The sequence below is a fragment of the Arachis hypogaea genome, chromosome 12 (genome assembly GCF_003086295.3).
Source record: "Arachis hypogaea cultivar Tifrunner chromosome 12, arahy.Tifrunner.gnm2.J5K5, whole genome shotgun sequence".
NCBI lineage: Eukaryota > Viridiplantae > Streptophyta > Magnoliopsida > Fabales > Fabaceae > Arachis > Arachis hypogaea.
This window is the reverse complement of record NC_092047.1, coordinates 45473881-45496364: the sequence shown is the minus strand read 5'-3', so window position 1 is coordinate 45496364 and position 22484 is coordinate 45473881. Positions and strand designations below refer to the sequence as shown.

General features: G+C 40.8%; 2 protein-coding genes across 2 annotated transcripts; one reads left to right on the top strand and one right to left on the bottom strand.

Moving 5' to 3' along the window:
* Window positions 1–16368: 16368 nt before the first annotated feature.
* Window positions 16369–18064, bottom strand: LOC112730014 (protein FAR1-RELATED SEQUENCE 5-like). The gene is made up of 4 exons (XM_025780135.1): window positions 18011–18064; window positions 17682–17912; window positions 16958–17489; window positions 16369–16883 (listed from the first exon to the last, which is right to left on the bottom strand). The coding sequence occupies exons 1-4, from the start codon at window positions 18062–18064 to the stop codon at window positions 16369–16371; spliced, it is 1332 nt and encodes a 443-aa protein (XP_025635920.1).
* Window positions 18065–18250: 186 nt separating this feature from the next.
* Window positions 18251–20460, top strand: LOC114924904 (putative receptor protein kinase ZmPK1). The gene is made up of 3 exons (XM_029291062.1): window positions 18251–18255; window positions 18698–19992; window positions 20264–20460. The coding sequence occupies exons 1-3, from the start codon at window positions 18251–18253 to the stop codon at window positions 20458–20460; spliced, it is 1497 nt and encodes a 498-aa protein (XP_029146895.1).
* The last annotated feature ends 2024 nt before the right edge of the window (window positions 20461–22484 follow it).

Genomic DNA, 22484 nt, shown 5'->3' with positions numbered 1-22484 from the left:
GCGTTGAACGCCAGGAAGTCCTTTGTTACTGGGCATTTTTCTGAATGCCCATATAGCTATCCTTACTGGCGTTCAACGCCCAATGGATGCTTCTGTTGGGCGTTGGACGCCCAAAACAGACTTTTACTGGCATTTTCTTGCCAGTAAGCTCTTTTTCTCTGTTTTGCATGCAGAATCCTTCTGTAACCCTGTGAACTTATACAATTGACTCTTTACCTTAGGATCAATGAACTTTATATAAACAAATGCAATCAAGAATAGGGCAAAATGCTTAGAGGAATTGATGCCCCATGGCTGGGTTGCCTCCCAGCAAGCGCTTCTTTATTGTCTTTAGCTGGACCTTGCTGAGCTTTTAATCTAGCTTCAACCTTGAGCACTCTTGCTCAACATTGCCTTCAAGATAGTGCTTGATTCTCTGTCCATTAACAATGAACTTCTTATCAGAATCAATATCTTGAAGCTCCACATAACCATATGGTGATACACTTGTAATCACATATGGTCCTCTCCACCGGGACTTCAGTTTCCTGGGGAATAGCCTGAGCCTAGAGTTAAACAACAGAACCTTTTGTCCTGGTTCAAAGATTCTAGATGACAGCTTCCTGTCATGCCATTTTTTTTTATTTTTCTTTATAAAGCTTGGCATTTTCGAAAGCAGTGAATCTGAATTCCTCTAGCTCATTTAGCTAGAGCAATCTTTTTTCTCCAGCTAATTTGGCATCAAAGTTTAGGAATCTGGTTGCCCAGTAGGCTTTATGTTCCAGTTCCACGGGCAGGTGACATGCCTTACCATACACAAGTTGGTATGGAGAGGTCCCTATAGGAGTCTTGAATGCTGTTCTGTATGCCCACAGAGCATCATCCAAGCTTCTTGCCCAATCCTTTCTACGGGTACTTACAGTCCGTTCTAGGATTCTTTTTAGCTCTCTGTTAGAGACTTTAGCTTGTCCATTAGTCTGTGGATGATATGGAGTCACCACCTTGTGGCGAATCCCATACCGGACCATGGCAGAGTAAAGCTGTTTGTTGCAGAAGTGAGTGCCCCCATCACTGATTAGTACTCTAGGGACCCCAAACCTGCTGAAGATATATTTCTGGAGGAACTTCAGCACTGTTTTAGTATCATTGATGGGTGTGGCAATGGCCTCTACCCATTTTGATACGTAGTCAACAGCCACCAGAATATAAGTGTTTGAGTATGATGGTGGAAAAGGTCCCATGAAGTCAATTCCCCATACGTCAAACAACTCAATCTCCAAGATTCCTTGTTGAGGCATGGCGTAACCATGAGGCAGATTACCAGCTCTTTGGCAACTGTCATAGTTACGTACAAACTCTCGGGAATCTTTATAGAGTGTGGGCCAATAGAAGCCACATTAGAGGACCTTGGTGGCTGTTCGCTCACCTCCGAAATGGCCTCCATATTGTGATCCATGGCAATGCCATAGGATCCTCTATGCTTCTTCTCTAGGCACACATCTCCGGATTATTCCGTCTGCACATCTCTTAAAGAGATAGGGTTCATCCCAAGTAGTACTTTGCATCAGTAATTAATTTTTTCTTTTGTTGCCTGTTGTACTCTTTGGGTATGAACCTTGCAGCTTTATAGTTTGTAATGTCTGCAAACCATGGTGTTTCCTGAATGGCAAATAAATGCTCATCTGGAAAAGTCTCAGAGATCTCAGGAGAGTGGAGGGACGTCCCTTCTACTGGCTCTATCCGGGACAGATGATCAGCCACTTGGTTCTCTGTCCCTTTTCTGTCTCTTATTTCTATATCAAACTCTTGCAGAAGCAACACCCATCTTATGAGCCTGGGTTTTGAATCTTGCTTTGTGAGTAGATATTTGAGAGCAGCATGGTCAGTATACACAATCACCTTTGATCCTACCAAGTATAATCTAAACTTGTCAATGGCATAAACCACTGCAAGCAATTCTTTTTCTGTGGTTGTGTAATTTTTCTGGGCATCATTTAAAATGCGACTAGCATAATAAATGACGTGCAGAAGCTTGTCATGCCTCTACCCCAGCACTGCACCAATGGCGTGATCACTGGCATCACACATTAGCTCAAATGGTAATGTCCAGTCTGGTGCAGAAATAACTGGTGCTGTGACCAGCTTGGCTTTCAGCATTTCAAATGCCTGCAGACACTTTGTGTCAAACACAAATGGTGTGTCAGCAGCTAGCAGATTGCTCAGAGGTTTTGCGATTTTTGAAAAATCCTTTATAAACCTCCCCTATAGAATCCTGCATGCCCCAGAAAGCTTCTGATTGCCTTAACATTGGCAGGTGGTGGTAATTTTTTAATTACCTCTATTTTTGCTTGATCCACCTCTATTCCCTTGTTTGAAATTTTATGCCCAAGGACAATCCTTTCAGTCACCATAAAGTGACATTTTTCCCAGTTTAAAACCAGGTTGGTCTCTTGGCATCTTTTCAGAACTAGTTTCAGGTGATCAAGACAGGAGCTGAATGAGTCTCCATATACTGAGAAGTCATCCATGAAGACTTCTAGAAATTTTTCCACCATATCAGAGAAAATAGAGAGCATGCATCTCTGGAAGGTTGCAGGCGCATTACACAGCCCAAATGGCATTCTTCTATAAGCAAACACTCCAGATGGACATGTGAATGCTGTTTTCTCTTGATCCTGGGGATCTACTGCAATCTGGTTATAGCCTGAGTAACCATCCAAAGAGCAGTAATAATCATGACCTGCCAGTCTTTCTAGCATCTGGTCTATGAATGGTAAAGGAAAATGATCCTTTCTGGTGGCTGTATTGAGCCTTCTGTAGTCAATACACATGCGCCACCCTGTAACTGTTCTTGTCAGAACCAGTTCATTCTTTTCATTGTGAACCACTGTCATGCCTCCCTTTTTGGGGACAACTTGGACAGGGCTCACCCAGGGGCTATCAGAAATAGGATAAATAATCCCAGCCTCCAGTAATTTGGTGACCTCTTTCTGCACCACTTCCTTCATGGCTGGATTTAGCCGCCTCTGTGGTTGAACCACTGGTTTAGCATTATCCTCCAATAAGATTTTGTGCATGCATCTAGCTGGGCTTATGCCCTTAAGGTCGCATATGGACCACCCAAGAGCTGTCTTGTGTGTCCTTAGCACTTGAATAAGTGCTTCCTCTTCCTGTGGATTTAAGGCAGAGCTTATGATCACTGGAAAAGTGTCACCTTCTCCCAGAAATGCATATTTCAGGGATGGTGGTAATGGTTTGAGCTCGGGTTTAGGAGGTTTTTCCTCTTCCAGAGGAAATTTCAGAGGCTCTTTCATTTCCTCTGAATCTTCCAAATCAGGCTGAACATCTTTAAAGATGTCTTCCAACTCTGATTCGAGACTCGCAGCCATGTTGATCTCTTCTACCAAGGAGTCAATAAGATCAACTTTCATGCAGTCTTTTGATGTGTCTGGATGCTGCATGGCTTTGACAGCATTCAACTTAAACTCATCATCATTGACTCTCAGGGTTATTTGCCCCTGTTGGACATCAATGAGAGTTCGTCCAGTTGCTAGGAAGGGTCTTCCTAGAATGAGAGTAGCACTCTTGTGCTCCTCCATTTTCAGCACTACAAAGTCAGTGGGAAAGGCGAATGGCCCAACCCTGACAATCATGTCTTCAATCACGCCTGATGGGTATTTAATGGAACCATCAGCAAGTTGGAGACATATCCGGGTTGGTTTAACTTCTTCAGTTAAACCAAGCTTTCTGACGGTGGATGCAGGTATTAGATTGATACTTGCCCCAAGATCACATAAAGCTGTCTTGGTGCAATTCCCTTCTAACATGCATGGTATCAGAAAACTTCCAGGATCTTTAAGCTTTTCAGGAAAGCTTTTCAGAATGACTACACTGCATTCTTCAGTGAGGAGAACTCTTTCAGTTTCTCTCCAATCCTTCTTATGACTCAAGATCTCTTTCATGAACTTGGCATAAGAAGGTATTTGCTCAAGTGCCTCTGCAAATGGAATCTTTATTTCAAGAGTCCTGAGATCATCTGCAAAGCGAGCAAATTGCTTATCCTGCTCCTCTTGGCGGAGTTTTTGAGGATAAGGTATCTTGGCTTTATATTCCCCAACCTTAGTTGCTGTAAGTTTATTTCCTACAGAAGTGGTTGAGGAAGCCTTTTTAGATGGGTTGTCATCAGCACTTGTGTGTGTCTGATCCCTCACTGGCAATTGAATGCCAGAGTTAGGAGCTGGAGTGGCGTTAGACGCCAGCTTCCCAGTTCTTCCTGGCGTCTGAACGCCAGAACTGTGCTCTTTTTGGGCGTTCAACGCCAGATCCTTGCTTGTTTCTGGCGTTGAACGCCAGTCCTGAGCATGGTCTGGGCGTTCAGCGCCAGCCTTCCACCAAATTTCTGGTGTTTTAGCGCCAGAATTATTTTTCCCTGGGCTCTTACTGTCCTCTGGTAGATTTTGGGTGGTTTGCTCATTTCTTGGCTTCTTGCTGCCTTGAGGTGGGGTATTTAATGTTTTCCCACTTCTTAATTGGACTGTTTGGCATTCTTCTGTTATTTGTCTTGACAGCTGCTGCTTTGTTTGCTTCAATTGTTCTTCCATATTTATATTAGCCATCCTTGTCTCTTGTAGTCTATTTTTGAATTCGGCTAACTGCTGTGTTAGAAAATCCAATTGCTGATTGAATTCAGCAGCTTGTTTTACAGAACTGAATTCAGCAGTTACTGTTTTGGCCTCTTCTTTCATGGAAGGGTCACTGTTTAGGTACAGATGCTGATTTCTGGCAACTGTATCAATGAGCTCTTGAGCTTCTTCAATTGTCTTTTTCATGTGGATAGATCCACCAGCTGAGCAATCTAGAGATATCTGAGCTCTTTCTGCAAGACCATAATAGAAGATGTCTAACTGAACCCACTCTGAAAACATTTCAGAGGGGCATTTTCGTAGCATCTCTCTGTATCTCTCCCAGGCATCATAAAGAGATTCATTATCTCCTTGTTTAAAGCCTTGGATGTCCAGCCTAAGCTGTGTCATCCTTTTTGGAGGAAAGTATTGATTCAGGAATTTTTCTGTCAGCTGTTTCCATGCCCTTATGCTAGCCTTGGGCTGGTTATTCAACCACCTCTTGGCTTGGTCTTTTACAGCAAATGGAAACAGTAATAATCTGTAAACATCCTGATCTACTTCCTTATCATATATTGTGTCAGCAATTTGTAAGAACTATGCCAGAAACTCTGTAGGTTCTTCCTGTGGAAGACCGGAATACTGGCAGCTTTGCTGCACCATGATAATGAGCTGAGGATTCAACTCAAAGTTACTGACTCCAATGGAGGGTATACAGATACTACTCCCATATGAAGCAGTAGAGGGGTTAGCATATGACCCCAGAGTCCTCCTGGACTGTTCATTTCCACTTAAATCCATGATGGAGAAAGGGAGATGATAAAAATTTTATTTTTATTTATTTATTTATTTATTTAATTATTTTGAAAATAAAATAAATTAAAATAGAATAAATAAAAATAGGTGATGATTTTCGAAAAAAAATGAGGGGAGAGAAAGTGGTTAGGAAGTTTTGAAAAAGATATGATTTGGAAAAGATTTTAAAAAAAAAATTTGAATTTTAAAAAAATAAGTTTCGAAAATTTGTTTTAAAATAGAGAGAAAAGATATTTTTGAATTTAAAGAGGAAAGAGAAAAACAATAAGATAGCACAAGATTTAAAATTTTTAGATCTAATGCTCCTTGTTTTCGAAAATTTTGGAGGGAAAACACCAAGGAACACCAAACTTAAAAATTTTAAGATCAAGACACAAGGAAAACTCAAGAACACTTTGAAGACTCACAAGAACACAAGAACATGAAGAAAGAACACCAAACTTAAAATTTTTCGAAAACCAAAATATAATTTTCAAAAAACAAAGGAAAATCAACAATAAGCACACCAAACTTAAAGTTTGGCACAAGATTTAATAGAAAATTTATTTTTGAAAAATTTTTGAAACGAAAATAAAAGACTCTGACCCAAAAGACAAAAATTTCCTAATCTAAGCAACAAGATTCACCGTTAGTTGTTCAAACTCAAACAATCCCCGGCAACGGCACCAAAAACTTGGTGCACGAATTATAAATCACACTTTTTACAACTCGTACCACTAACCAGCAAGTGCACTGGGTCGTCCAAGTAATACCTTACGTGAGTAAGGGTCGATCCCACGGAGATTGTTGGCTTGAAGCAAGCTATGGTTATCTTGTAACTCTCAGTCAGGAAAACAATAAAACAATTCACTTATCAAATTTGATTGTAAGGAATAACAGAGCATGAAATAAATACTTGTTATGCAGTAATGGAGAATGTGTTGGAGTTTTGGAGATGCTTTGTCTTCTGAATCTCTGCTTTCCTCTGTCTTCTTGTTCACGTACGCACGTCCTCCTATGGCAAGCTGTGTGTTGGTGGATCACCGTTGTCAATGGCTACCATCCATCCTTCCAGTGAAAAGGGTCCGGGTGCGCTGTCACCGCACGGCTAATCATCTGCAGGTTCTCAATCATACCGGAATAGGATTTACTATCCTTTTGCGTCTGTCACTACGCCCAGCACTCGTGAGTTTGAAGTTCGTCACAGCCATTCAATCCCAGAATCCTACTCGAAATACCACAGACAAGGTTTAGACTTTCCGGATTCTCATGAATGCTGCCATCAATCTAGCTTATACCACGGAGATTCTGATTAAGGAATCTAAGAGATATTCATTCAATCTGATGTAGAACGGAGGTGATTGTCAGACACACGTTCATGGATTGAAGAAGATGATGAGTGTCACGGATCATCACCTTCTCCATAATTAGGCGCGAATGGATATCTTAGATAGGAACACGCATGTTTGAATGGAAAACAGAGATACTTGCATTAATTCATCGAGACACAGCAGAGCTCCTCACCCCCAACAATGGAGTTTAGAGACTCATGCCGTCAAAGAGTACAAAGTTCAGATCTAAAAATGTCATGAGATACAAAATAAATCTCTAAAATTTGTTTAAATACTAAACTAGTAACCTAGGTTTACAGAAAATGAGTAAACTATGATGGATGGTGCAGAAATCCACTTCTGGGGCCCACTTGGTGTGTGCTGGGGCTGAAACTAAAGCTTCTCACGTGCATAGGGCTGTTTTGGGCGTTTCAACGCCAGCTTTGGATCCATTTCTGGCGTTGAACTCCAACTTTTGACTTGTTTCTGGCGCTGGACGCCAGAATGCAGCATGGAACTGGTGTTGAACTCCAGTTTACGTCATCTATTCTAGAGCAAAGCATGGACTATTATATATTGCTGGAAAGCCCTAGATGTCTACTTTCCAACGCAATTGAAAGCGCACCATTTGGATTTTTGTAGCTCCAGAAATTCCATTTTGAGTGCAGAGAGGTCAGAATCCAACAACATCAGCAGTCCTTTTTCAGCCTGAATCAGATTTTTGCTCAGCTCCCTCAATTTCAGCCAGAAAATACCTGAAATTACAGAAAAACACACAAACTCATAGTAAAGTCCAGAAATATGAATTTTTCCTAGAAACTAATGAGAATAAACTAAAAACTAACTAAAATATACTAAAATCTATATGAAATTAACTCCAAAAAGCGTATAAAATACCCGCTCATCACTCACACATCGGGAGAATGTCAAACAAGACTAATTAATCATGTCACAAATATAAACAAGAATTTATCTGATTACGTCAACTCCAACAAATAGGGAGAAAGTCTAATGAGACTAGCTAATCTCAATCCAAAAGTCCTAATCGACTTACTAATTTAATTAACAAAAGATTAGCGTCAATGGAAACAATATTAGCTAACAACTCTAGATCACCAACATAAGTTGGGTTTTCATGACTCAAGATTGCCCAATTACTCTTTCCAAGCCAAGAATGCTCAAAATCTACTCTAACATCCTTCCAAACAATTTATCAAACACTTGGAAGGCATACAAGGAAAGCATAGTAAAATTGCAAGGAATGTAAATCTACAATACTCAATTGCAATGAATTAAACAACAACAAATCCAAATCAACAATAAAGGAACATGAATCATAAATTGCATTGAATTGAAAATAGAAGAACAAAACTGCATCAACATAAAAGTAGAGAATTACATGAATGAGATACAAAATTAAAGAGAGAAAGAGTAGAGGAACAAGGAATTATAAAAGAAAAGTAAATCAAAGCATGAATTAAACTTAGATCTAAGATGGAAATTAACCTAACCTAATTCTAGAGAGAAGATGGAGCTTCTCTCTCTAGAAAACTAACTAAAGGCTCATGTTGACTAAAACTAATTGCTCTCCCTTTGCCCAAGCTTTAATTCTGCATGAAATAGCATTAGAAATGAGTTGGGTTGGGCCCAAAGTGCTTCACAAATTGCTGGGGGCGATTTCACCTTAGTGGGCCACGGCAGAATCGGCGCGCACGCGTATATGGCGCGCGCGCGCCCCTGAGCGCAAAGCAACATATGGCAAATTTTATATTATTTCAAAGCCCCGGATGTTAGCTTTCCAACGCAACTGAAACTGCCTCGTTTGGACCTTTGTAGCTCAAGTTATGGTCGATTTAGTGCAAAGAGGTCGGGCTTGACAGCTTTACGGTTCCTTCATTTCTTCATGAGTTCTCCCGCTTTGCATGCTTTTCTCCTCACTTCTTCCATCCAATACTTGCCTTATGAACCTAAAATCACTCAACAAACATATCAAGGCATTGAATGGAATTAAAGTGGATTAAAATCACTAATTTTAGGGCCTAAAAAGCATGTTTTCACATTTAAGCACAAATCAAGGGAGAATTGCAAAACCATGCTATTTTATTGAATAAATGTGAGAAAAGTTGATAAAATCCCCCAAATTAAGCACAAGATAAACCACAAAATCGGGATTTATCACTTGTTTATTTATTTTTGTTTTTCTTTTTTAATTTTATTTGCTACTATGGACTCTCACCCCTCTCGCTTTGAGTTTGGTTCTAACTTTGTTGAAGGAAATAGAAGTTGCAGCAGGAATATGTATCAAGGTCAGACCAATCAAGGATGGATGGAGCCAAGAGGATCTAATCAACCCTTTAGGCAACAACACCCTCCAAGATATCACAGACAACGAACATTCTACAATGCATACCCAGCTGATAGATATGGTGGACAACCTTGTGACTACCAACAAGTCCCACCCCGTGCCTATAGACCATCCTCTCAACATAACCTCGAACCACCACACTCACAAGCTTCTTTTCACCATTCGCCACCGTATGATCCTTTCCTACCCCAGTTCCAATCCAATCACCCCCAAGCACCACCACTTCCCTATGTTTCATATCCAAATCCACCACCCCAAGAATCAGAGGTTCGCCTCAAGGCAACAGTAAATAAACTTCAAACAACCATTCGACAACTGGAGCAAGCAGTAATTCAATTAGCTTCTAGACGCGCGAACATTCAAGGACCAACCACAACCCCATGTGGACAATCTAATGAAGAGCGTAGCATGAAGGAAATATTAGAAACTTCAGTGGACAAGACAGAGCATGAATTCATACTAGAACAAGTAGAAGAAGCTGTCATTGTACAAGAAGAAGAGTTGGTTGAAGATCTAGGAGATGCTGAACCTCCATGGGAATCCAGAGCTGAGGAGAACTCCGTCAAGGACGTTACAGTTGATGCTAAAGAGGATATTGCACAATCCCCAAGGCAAGTCGTTTATGAAGAACTAGACGGAATAACCCAGGACACAAATTCCCTTGATGATGATAGTCACAAGTCTAGCTCTCTTAGTGATGAACTTGCATCCACAAGTGAATTCTCTGAGATCGAAGAATCTTCCCCAATTGAATACGAAGATGATGCAGAGGTAGATTTCTCTCAACCTCCAATCTATGACTCAAGTGATGAGGAAGATATAAAAGACTTTGACCAGGACTCAGATGCATTTGAAGAACCTTACAAGGAAGTGGAGGAATTCACAGAAGAGCACAAGGGAGAAGAACTTACAGAACCACCAGAAACACCTACCCCAAGGCCATTCCCGCCTAATACAAGCTTCAAGTGGGTACAATCCTTAACCTTTAACTTTACTTATTCACTTGAATATGGTTTACTTGAAACAGATGGCCAGCTTAGAGCTCTCTGCGGCTTTAAGAGTAAGAGGGAAATGGCTCGTGTTCAGAGCTGGTGTACAAGGTTCAATAAGGTTTCACGCTTCAACTTGAAGTGCACGGATTGGTATCAAGCCCAATTGAATGGATCTCGGAAAACGTTTGGTCACTATGGTGAGAATATACTTTCTAAACCGCCCGAATGGAAAAATATAGATCAAGACGGAGGCGGATTTAAGAACAAGGCTTGGGATCATGGATTCTATTCTGACATTCGTCACCCCGGGAGCCTGACAATCTGTTTGAAGCTGCTCAGAAGCTTTACATGCCTAGTTTGGGACTCCGGAGGCTATTGGCATTCCAAGCATTGGTGGAGATTTCTGGATGAATTTAAACACAAGCCACCATAACAGGAAGCCCTTCCAATGTCCAACTTAAGAACTTTAACTAAAAGTGCTAGGTGGGAGACAACCCACCATGGTATGATCGTTCCGCTTGCAATTTTAATTTTATTTTGTTTTGTTTGTTTTTGAATTTTATTTTTATTTTATTGAACCTGGAATCATGCATAGCATTCACATTAAGCATTGCATTCTGCATACTGCATAAAAAAAAGGTGCGCGACGCGACCGCATGCCCCATGCGATCGCGTCAAATGGCGAACTACACTTCCCACGCGACCGCGTCATCCACGCGGCCGCGTGACCTGGAGATCGGCGTAAACATCCAACGTCCAGAAAATTAGGCTGGAATCGTGCGGCCACTGTGCGTCTAGCACAAAATGGCCCACGCGATCGCATGCCCCATGCGATCGTATCACTTGCACACAATCAATCCCACGTGACCGCGTCAGTGACGTGACCGCGTCGCATGGATTGCACGAACACCCCCAAGGAGACAGAGAGTTGCACTGAAACGATGCTGGATTCGTGCGTTTAGCACAAATTCCAGCGACGCGATCGCATACCCCACGCGATCGCGTCATTTACTCTTTTTGCCCTCCGCGCGATCGCGTCACCCACGCGATCACGTCAACTACCTTTTTCGCTCCAGCCACGCGACCGCGTGCTCCACATGGCCGCGTGGATTCAAAAATATAACCCCCCCAGTCACGCGAAACCCCATCAGTCGCGACACCCCCCCAACTCTTCTTCTCCCTCTCTTCTCCCCCAACCCTCAACCACCACCACCCAGCCACCACCGCGCCACCACCCAGACGCCGCCAACCACCCAGACGCCGCCGCCACCTACCACCCTCCCTCATTCCTCCTTCTTTCTTCCTCTTTCTTCTTTCTCCCTCCTCCTCCGCCACTGCTCCCCTCCGCGCCACCACCCACCACCGCCAACCGTCCCAACCACAACCCCCTTCCACCAGCAACACCACCTCTTTCCCCCTCCCTTTACCTACCTCCATCACCCTCTCTTCCCCCTGCCCCGAACAGCCGCGCCGCCGTGCCCACCACCGCCAGCCGCCGTGCCCACCACCGGACGCCACCATCATCACCACCCTCAGCCACCTTTCTGCCTATTCTCATTATTCAGCCTTCCAGGATGTCAGATTCCCAGAGAAAGGGAAAAGGCAAGGCCACTACTGGCAAAAAGAAAAGAGGATAAGCCTCCGTGTCTATCATCGACCTCATGCATGATGCCTCCTTGCGGGAGAAAGCCTTTACCCCGCAGGAAAAGGCCGACCAGCTACTTCCCGCCAATGACTCAATAAAGTTTGCAAACCGATACTGTGAGCTGAAGTATGCCGTGTTTGCAAACTCCAGGAACCTATACCTGGAGCGGACTTTGAAGATCCCAGAAGAACTCCAGCAATATACCTCTGATCAGATCAAACAAAGAGGCTGGTTCTTTCTGAAGAGACCTCTAACTGAGGTTAATGCATCTTGGGTTAGGGAATTCTACTGCAACTACTTCAAAACTTCCCTAGATGTAGTGAACCTCAGAGGGAAGCAGATTCTGGTTACTGAGGAGGCAATAGAAGAGGATCTGAAACTTCTGCCTAAGACTGATCAGACAGATAGCTATCAAAAAGCTGAGGAGGATATGCGCTTTATGCGTTTTGACTGGGATGCAGTCAAGGCCCGGATTGCCCTTGACCCGTCAGTTCCTTGGATCATGGGTCAGAACACCACCATGCCGAAAGGGATCAAGTGGATTTACCTGAACGATGAGGCTCGGCTATGGCATCAGATATTCAGCAACTACATTATGCCGAGTACTCACGAGACTGAGATACCAGCCGCTATGATCACCCTCCTATGGTGTGTGATGGAGGGTAAGGACCTATACCTGCCATGCTATATCCGGCACTACATGGCCAGGGTCCACGTCCACGGCACTCTTCCCTTTCCCTATCTGGTTACACAGCTGGGCCGTCGAGCTGACGTGCCATGGGAGGATGCTGATGAGAGGCCACCTGCTGCGGAATGCAAAAAGATTATCCCGCACAGCAGGAACTTTCTGGCCTTGGGCCACAGACCTCCATTCCTGACTGCCACTGCTGATGATACAGTTACACCATCTGACGGTCCCTCTTCCTCCACTGCTGCACCACCTACCCCTGCCACCACCACTGCACATTCACCTGCCACAGAGCCTGTCTATCATCTGGTGCACCGCTTGTTTCGACGACTTGACTAAATGGAGCGTCGCAACAAGCGACGCTATGAGCACCTGAAGCTGATGATACGATCCGGTGACATCCCTTCCGAGCCTGACACACCATCTGAGGCATCCGAGGAGGAGGCGGATGCGCCCGAGGCAGAGACCCATCCCCATGGAGAGGCAGAGCAGGCAGACACCGAGCAGGCTGCACCACAGGCAGCGGTCCCACATCAGATCCAGGCTGTAGATCCTGAGATCCCCATTCAGACAGCCCCTCCTCTACAGCAGTCAGACCCCCAGCCAGCCACCACAGAGACACCAGCTACCATCCCTTCTAGTGATGACACCCATTCACACCCTGCTTGAGTGAGCATCAGGGACGATGCTTCATTTTAAGTGTGGGGAGATCGCCATCTCTGGCGTATTATCTTGGTGAACCACTACAGACTCTTTTATTTCTTTTATTTTGGATATTTTTCTGTATTTTTTTCTTTATTTTTATTTTTATTTTCTGAGTACTTATACACTACTACTGTTTATGTATTTTTACTCTATTTCTGCATTTTGCATTTTTAGTTCATATTTTAGCCACTTAGTTGTAATTCTAACTTATTAGTTATAGAAATTGTGGATGGATTAGTATAGTTTACCCTTTTTAGCATAAGATAACTCAGAATAGATTGAAAAGAAAAAGGAAGTAAACTAGAGACTTTAACAGAATCAAAACAACCCACACCTTGTATATATAGCATTACATGTTAGTTAACAACACTTCATCAAGGAGAAACACTAGAACTTTAAAGCCATTCAATATAAGTTTTACATTGAGAATAATGAGAATTTTTAACTAAACCTGCATGACATACATAAGTGATAAATGATTTTTGAGCTAGAGAACACATAGCCTGTGAGTTTTGAGCTTAATTGTATGGTTACATTTAAACCATAATTTTTATTCCTGTGTGTTCCACCCTTCTTTTATATTCTAATGTTCTTTACTTTGCTTTAATCTATATGTCCAATTATAGAATATAGAATATAGAATATAGATACATACCAAAAGAGTGATTGAGGCCATTATTTAATTTTAGCTCACTTATCCCAAAAATAACCTACCTTTCACATCACCCTTGTTAGCCCCCTTGAGCCTTTAAATCCCCTTTTATTCTATTAGCCACACTACTAGCCTTAAGCAGAAAAACAAAAAGTTGAATCCTTGGTTAGCTTAAGATAGAAAATTATGAATAGTTTAAATGTGGGAAACCTATTGGGAACATGGATGATAAAAACAAAAGGTAGAAGAGTTAAAAAGAATAAAATAACTCAAACTAAGAAATGTTTGGGAAGCATGCTCATGAGAAATCAAAGTGATTAAATTACCATGTGCATTAAAAAAATAAAAAAAATAAAAATAAAAATTTCAGTATTTAATAAAGGGAACACAAAAGAATTCTCCAAATGCAAAAATAAAAAGCAATGCACATGGAATAAGAACAAAGGTTGAAACATGAGCATGTAACATCCAAAAGTGGGAAAAATATGGGAAAATAGGTAAAGAAGTTTTGTTTTACTAAGTATGTATGTTAGGTGAGATCTTAGTCTAATTAAGGATTCACTTATTAGCTCACTTAGCCTTATACATATATCTTTACCTTTACCTTGGCCCCATTACAACCTTAATTAAAGACCTCATGATTTTTGGTATGACTGTATTCTATAATTGTTGATTGGTTAGATGAAGAACAAAGTTATAGAAAGGAAGAATAAAAAGAGGAATAGAGTGATTAACCCAATAAACACTGAGTGACTAGAGAGTAAACACAAATCCAGTGAGGGTTCAATAGCTCATTAACATTTATCTCTGTTTGAATTATCTAATTGTCTTGCAAGTTCATAAAATGCTTTTTTCTCCCATCTCAATTGTAAAAGTGCTTTACGATTATCTAAGGCTTGGCTATATATATATATACATATATGAATTCTTGAGAATGTGAATTAATTCAGCTACATGCAAGCTTTATATACAAGAGAGCGAATAAAAAAAGTAGAATTGCATGATGCATCATTCATTTAGGTAGTTGCATTTAGATTAGATTGCATTGCATGACATTCCATCACTTTAACCTTACTTATTACCTTGGATTTAGCATGAGGACATGCTATTGTTTAAGTGTGGGGAGGTTGATAAACCCATATTTTATGATATATTTTGTGCTTAATTTGAGTGATTTATTCAATCCTTCACCCACTTATTCATATTAATTGCATGGTTTTACTTCTCCTTCCTTATTATGTGATGTATGTGAAAAACATGTTTCCTATACTTTAAAATTAATTATTTTAATTACCTTTATTTCCATTCGATGCCGTGATTAGTGTGTTGAGTAGTTTCAGATCTTCTAAGGCAGGAATGACTCAAAGGATGGAAAGAAAACATACAAAAATGGAAGGAAAGCACAAAACGGAGTCCTTGAAGAAACTAGGCATCTACGCGATCGCATGGATGACGCGATCGCGTGCCAAGCGCGAATCAACAACGACGCGGCCGCATGACTAACGCGACCGCGCACCTTAAGCAGAACGAATATGACGCGGTCGCATGATTGACGCGACCGCATGGCAAGGAAAAGCTTCGAACGACGCGACCGCGTGACCCATGCGGATGCGTGACAGAGGCCACGCACTAGAAATTGCAGAAAACGCTCCCAGCGATTTCTGAAACCCTTTTTGGCCCAAATCCAAGTCCAGAAGGCATAGACCAGAGGTTATGAAGTGAGGGAATACATCAATTCAAGGAGAGCTCGCCAATTTCCACTTTCCATGAATTAGATTTAGTTTAGAGAGAGATTCTCTCTCTCTCTCTTTAGGATTAGGATTTAGATTTAGGATTTTTATTCACTTTCAGGATTATCTCTTTTGATCAGGTTCAATATTCCTTTTATTTACTTTTGCAAGCTGCTTTATGAATCCTTTCATGTTACAGATTACTCTTTTATTAATGATTATTTGAGGTATTTCAGTTTAATATTGATTACTCTTATTCATGCTATTGTTACTTTTACTCTGAAGATATTTTCATTCCAAGTAGATTTATTTTTCTCCTTTTGGTCTTGGTTAAGAAATCAGTAACTCAAAAGTTATCCAATTCAACAGCATAATTGATAATTGTTATCTTTGTTAATTGAATTGAACTTCCATAATCCCAATCTTTTCTTAGAAAATAAATAGGATTCGAAGATCAAACCAATTAATCCCTTGACCTTCCTTTATCTTAGTAAAGGTTAATAAAGTGGAATTAGGATTCAACCATCATCATCATTGATAAGGATAGCTAGGATATGACCTCTAATTTCTCATACCTTACCAAGAGTTTGCTTTACAATATTTATCTATTTTCAATTGCCATTTAATTTACTTGTCATTAAATTACTCGTTCCTCATTCTTGAAACCCCAATTTTACAATCTCCATAACCAATAATAAGAACATACTTCCCTGCAGTTCCTTGAGAAGATGACCCGAGGTTTGAATACTCGGTTATCAATTTAAAAAGGGGTTTGTTACTTGTGACAACCAAAACGTTTGCACAAAAGGGATTTTTGTTGGTTTGGAAACTATATCTACAACGCGACTGTTTTTATGATATTCTTTACTGGCAAAAATCTCGCTCATCAATCTCTTTCCACCTTATATGGTCGACACATCGATTAAAGTGTTGAATGAACTCAACCAGATTGTACCTTGAATTGACATACTTTGCAATGATTGAGTTTAATCCATCGCACCGAGAAGTAGTCCGAAAACTAGCAAAAAACTTCCCTCTTATATGTGCAGTTGCCCATGAATGTCTCTTTTTATACATATCTAGGACCCAATTCTTGTTTTCGACACCAAATCCCTCAACCATTTCAAACCACTTTTGACGAAATACATCAATTTCATAGTCGCCTAGTATACACTTTTTAAACATGGAGGTAAACTGGGGCTTGCCAATGTTACTTGTTGCATTGCGAATCAGATGCCATGCACATAATCTATGATGTGCATTAGGAAACTCTTTCTCAATGGCAAACTTCATTGATAGATCACCATCCGTGATAACCGAAACAGGTGCTTTCCCATTCATTGCCACCTTCAGTTGTTGTAGCAACCACCTGTATGTGTCTTTTTCCTCATCGAAAATTAAAGCAGCAGCAAAGATAATTGTGTTGATTGTGATGATTGACACCAGAAAATACCACCAAATGGACACATATATTTATTCCTCTTATAGGTAGCATCAAAAGCCAGCACATCGCTGAATAATGAGTAATCTGCCCTACTGAGACCATCGTACCAGAATAAATTACGCAAAGTACCATCAGCATCCATGTGATGATTAAAATAGAGAGAAGGGTCATTTGTTGCTTGATCTTCTAGATACTTCAAAGCTGCATATGCATCACCGGGTAATTGGTGCCTCTCCTTTGCTATTTTTTTGTACATGTCCCTTTGCGTGAAAGAGAGATACTCGTAGCCACCTTCCTGATTTGCTAATGCCTGATATATCTGCCCAACACTAATCCCACCCTTTTTCATGTTAATCATGTGGCCAATATCAACCTCGGACATGAATCTATGCCCACGAAGCAATCCAGTCAACCGAAGATCCAGAAGCAGATGATTGTGTTCATCAGAAAAATAAGAAATAAACCAACGACTACTAGGTGCATCTAGACGAATCTCCATCATTTCACTGCAGCCACACCTTGGCTCGGGAGTAGGTTTTCTCTTAAAGTTTCCAATCACATAATTATTTTACGGTCTAAATCCTTCGCGATGACATACAAAATTCTTCAACTTAAGTATGCCCGCACAACTCTTCCTAGTCCTGTTCTTCCGAGCACTAAAGCCTCTTGTCCTTCCATATCTATTGTAGAACTCAAATGCAATTTCGACATTAGAAAAGTGAAAATGACATACATCTTCATCCCTGATGTTCCAAAATTCAATCATCCCAATGTCTTCGAGTGAGTCAATGTTATACCCTTCATCGAAGCCGTGATAATCGAACATTGGTTCCACATTTGTGTTGTCCTCATCCATATAATCCACGTCAACTTCCTCATGTTTTTCTTCCTCCTGCTCATACTGATCATATGATATATGCTCGCTATTAACCCCTTCATGAGAAAATTCATGACCCATAACTTCCTAAACACCAATACACAATTCAAAATGAAACTAAAGTTTGTATAAATTGCCAAACATGATAAGAACAAATAATTTTAAAATAGAGACCAAATAGTAACAGTAGAAGTGGAACCATTGAACTTGATATCGTCCGCACATCGAGTACCAGCCATCAAAAATCACAATCTTTTAAAATTAAAATCAATCCAATAGTGTCAATCTTAGGAATCATGGAATTGGACACAAGTTTCATTTATTGTATTAAGGGAGAAAATGAAGAAGCATGAATCCAAAATCTAATAGTGGAACTTGAAGAGTAAAAACAGAAACACAATAACAATTGGCAATGCCAGTTATACATGCGGTGGGTGCAAAGGACAAAAAATAATAAAGAGTATATATCCTCTATCTTTCAATCTATCTATATTTCTGATCCCATGTCACAAATTTCCCGCCGCTCGCGACCACTGAAGAACACATTGTTTCCCCTTTGAGAACCCCACGAAGTTTGCTTGGCTACCACCTCAGTCCATAGAAACAAATTGCTCGCAAGATTAGATATGCATATGCCCTTTAATGAAAGGACCCCATTTTAAACACACTGCTTTCTTTGAGTTGATTGATTGTAGCCCCCTTCCATAGCCCTTCACTACGTTCACTTTGGACAACTAGGCAATCCTTTCAAGTTGCACAACATACGTGCCTTCCACCTTCTCGGCTTATATATAATTAACTATCAAGAATTAAAAATTAAAAAAATAACAACTAGCCCCTCTTTCCCACTCAGGTGCTAATAGTGTTTGCAGATTTGATCTTAAAAAGGGAAGGAAGTGCTCATGTGTTCCTGGATACAAAGTAAAGAATCAAAGTGATTGGTCTTATGGGTGTGAATCCATATTTGCTGCTACATCTAATGAAAGGAAGGTAACTTTCTTGGAACTGGGCCAAGTTGAGTTCTATGGCTATGACGCTTATTACTTGCCAAATTTTACCTACACTCATTGTGAAAGTTTGTGCTTGAATAATTCTAATTGCAAAGGATTTCAATATTCATACGACAACGGTGCGAGCCTGTTCAAGTGCTATACAAAAACACAATTGCTCAATAGACATTTTCCAGGAGCCGCAGGAACTATAACCTACTTGAAAGTGCCCAAAGGGAAGAGCTTTCCCACCAGCTATGAAGACTCTGTCATCAGAAACAGTGATTGTTCTGTGAAAATTCATAGAGAGTATTCAAAAAAGCATGTAAGCCATTTTGTGAGCTTCCTTTTGTGGTTTGCCACTGCAATTGGAGTTCTTGAAATGGCTTGTGTCTTTGTTGTTTTGTTCTTAATCAAGAGCAAGCAGAATTCTAGCATAGATCCACATGGCCATCATCTTGCAACAGTGGGATTTAGAAAATTTAGCTATTCTGAGCTAAAAAAGGCGACAAAAGAATTCAGCCAAGAGATTAGAAGGGGTGCAGGAGGCATTGTATACAAAGCTATTTTGTCTAATCAAAGAATTGCTGCTATAAAGAAACTCAATAATGCTATGCAAGGAGAAGGTGAATTCCTTGCTGAAGTGAGCATCATTGGAAGGCTCAACCACATGAACTTGATTGAAATGTGGGGTTATTGTGCTGAGGGAAAGCATCGGCTATTGGTGTATGAGTACATGGAAAATGGTTCTTTGGCAGATAACCTCTCATCCAATACACTCGATCAGAGCAAGAGGTATAACATCGCTCTCAAAACAGCAAGAGGTTTGGAATATTTACATGAAGAATGCTTGGAACGGATTTTGCATTGTGATATAAAACCTCAAAATATTCTCCTGGATTCAAATTATCAACCCAAGGTTGCAGATTTTGGATTGTCCAAGTTATTGAACAGGGATGTTCTCAATAACGATCGCAATTTCTCAATGATAAGAGAAACTAGAGGGTATATGGCGCCTGAGTGGGTTTTCAAACTAGCAATTATTAGAGCCAAAGGTGAAGAACCTGGAATCAAAGGCAAATCGACCAATATGGGATACAAAATCATGGACAAGACCATGTTCTTGTTGAACACTCGCCGATTGAAACATGGTTTTTGTTCCGTGTTACTCTGCCGAGGTTACAACTACCATATGAATAAGCCAATAAAACACCGAAAGCTAATAAATATAGTAACATGTAGAGAGAGTTGACATGAGAAATACCACCATTACCACCACCAACAATAACCACAACATGTGTTAACCATTTACAACATAAAAAGTGTGTGTGTGGAGGTCAAAGTCAGAGAGAGGGTCAAAGAGATTGAAGAAGTAATAGTGCAAAGAACAAAGAAGAAAACATACGAAATGATGAATTGAAAAGGCATAATGATTAACTAACCTCCAAGCGTTGAGGCAAAGTCTTGCGCGAAGGCGGCAGAAGCAGGTTGCGCGGTGGCAGAAGCAGGGAGCGGCGGCGGAAGTAGGGCGCGGTGGCGGCAGCAGGTTGCAGCGGTGGCGGAGGCGTGTTGCGGCGGCGAGGATATGTGAACGAGATTTGCAGCAGAGAAAGAGGATGAGAATGGCAGGGATTGAAATTGGATGAAAAACCTAGCTGCTTCTTTTCTCTGAATGCCTCTGAATCTGAAATAAAAAAAAAGAAAAAAGTTAAAAAACCAAAAATTTGAGGGATCAAAATCTAATTAGTAATTTTAAAAAAAATGAGATATATTTTATAATTATTTTGATGAAAGTTTATCGTACTCCTACAAAAAAGTAGGAGTAAGGAATGCATGATCTAATAATTGTATTAGGGTTAAGTTCAATTTTGGTCCCTAACGTAGGGGTCAAAAATTTGTTTTGTCCCTAAGTTTTTTTTAAACAAAATCGTCCCCGAAGTTGACACTTGTACTAAAATGGTCCGACGGATAATTATGCCCCTGAGTTCGTTACTCTCCTTAACTGTTTGTTAATTAATGATAATAATAATAATATTAATAATGATAATATTAATAATAAAAGGGAACACTGTGGGAGAAGGAGGAGAAGATGTTGGGTCGAAGGCTGTGAGGAAGAAAGCTATGCTAGGGTTCGACGAAGTGGAGGACGGGGATAGAGACGCCGATTGGATGGCTTCCCAGGGTTCAAGATCGGACAGAATTCGAACACCTGTGAAGGAGATGGTATGTGGGCATGGGGAGAGGCCGATTCTGCAAACCTCAACGACGAAGGATAACCCAGGCCGACGATTTTGGGGTTGTGTCTACTATGAGGTATTTTGTTGGCCTGTAATTTCTAAGATTGAGGTTTTCTATCTGGGTTTCCTTCATCTTATGAGTTCTGGGTGGTGATAGGTTCAGGATGGCTGTGATTTCTTTAGGTGGGCAGACCCAGAAGCTGGAGGAGCGCTGCGGGATTCTGAGATTGCAAGATGCAGGAAAAAGATTACAACGTTGAAGACAAGGTTGAAGGATGTCGAATGAAAGCTGAGGATTGTAGCTGCTTTAGGGGTAGTTGGGTGGATTGGGTTTCTCTATTTGTTGCTGCATAATCCACACAGTTGGAGGTAACCATATGGAATACATCTAATCAGGAGATGATTAGAACATCATTTGTAGGATTTTTGTGTGTTGTTTTGGTTATTTGATACTGTTACTTTTATTGCTACAATGATGTAATGTGATGTATCCCCTGTGAAGATGTTTTAATGAATGAATGAAAAGTGTTGAAGTAGTGAAAATGTGTTGTGCAAATTTCCAACCATGAAGCAGTGAAAATGTGTTGAAAACATGTAAAGAACAATTATGTGCACCAGGATAAAACATTAAGCAATGATTCTTAAAACAGTGACAATAAAGTTCACAACAGCATCCATAAGCCAAAATGGCCAATTACAGAGTTGTCGTTAGTACTTAAACAGAAAAAACACAGACCAACATAGTTCATAAACAAACTTAAAATTTGTCCACCACATGGAACAAATAACAAAATAACAAAATACCAACATAACATTGTTTCAGACTTAATGAAATAGCATAACAGCCAAAACACATAACTAATCCTCTTCAAAGATTGCCCCATGCACTAGGAGGCAATTTTGCCATTAGCTTGAGTTTCTGCATTGGGATATGAGGTGCACCAGTCTGGATAATAGAGAAATGCCTCTTCCTCTGAATTAGTTGACTGTGTGAGGGCTTCTTGCTAGTGGAGGAAGCTGCTGCACTGCTCTTTTGAGGCAAAAGGTTGGGATGAAGGAGCTTTAGGGTTGGACTGAGGTGGTGCAGGTCCGGCTACATTTTTGGTCTGAATCTTGGGCTGGGTTGAATTATCAGTGGACCTAGCTGCCATTTTCCTGGGCCTGGTTACTGGTTTGCTGGGCTGAGTAGTTGCTGTGTTGGAATGACTTGTAGCAGGGCTGGGTTGAGAGCATGATTTCTTGCTAAGTCTCCCTCTTTGCACTGTTTGGCCAGGGGGTTGTGAACCTGCAACCTTAGTACCTCTTCTTGGCAGCTTGGCAGCTTGCTGAGATGCAGGTAGGACCTGTGACAGAAACAAAAACATAAGGAACATTTTTTAGCACAAGTAAATATAACCCAACCTGAACACTATACCAGAATGGAATGGAAGATA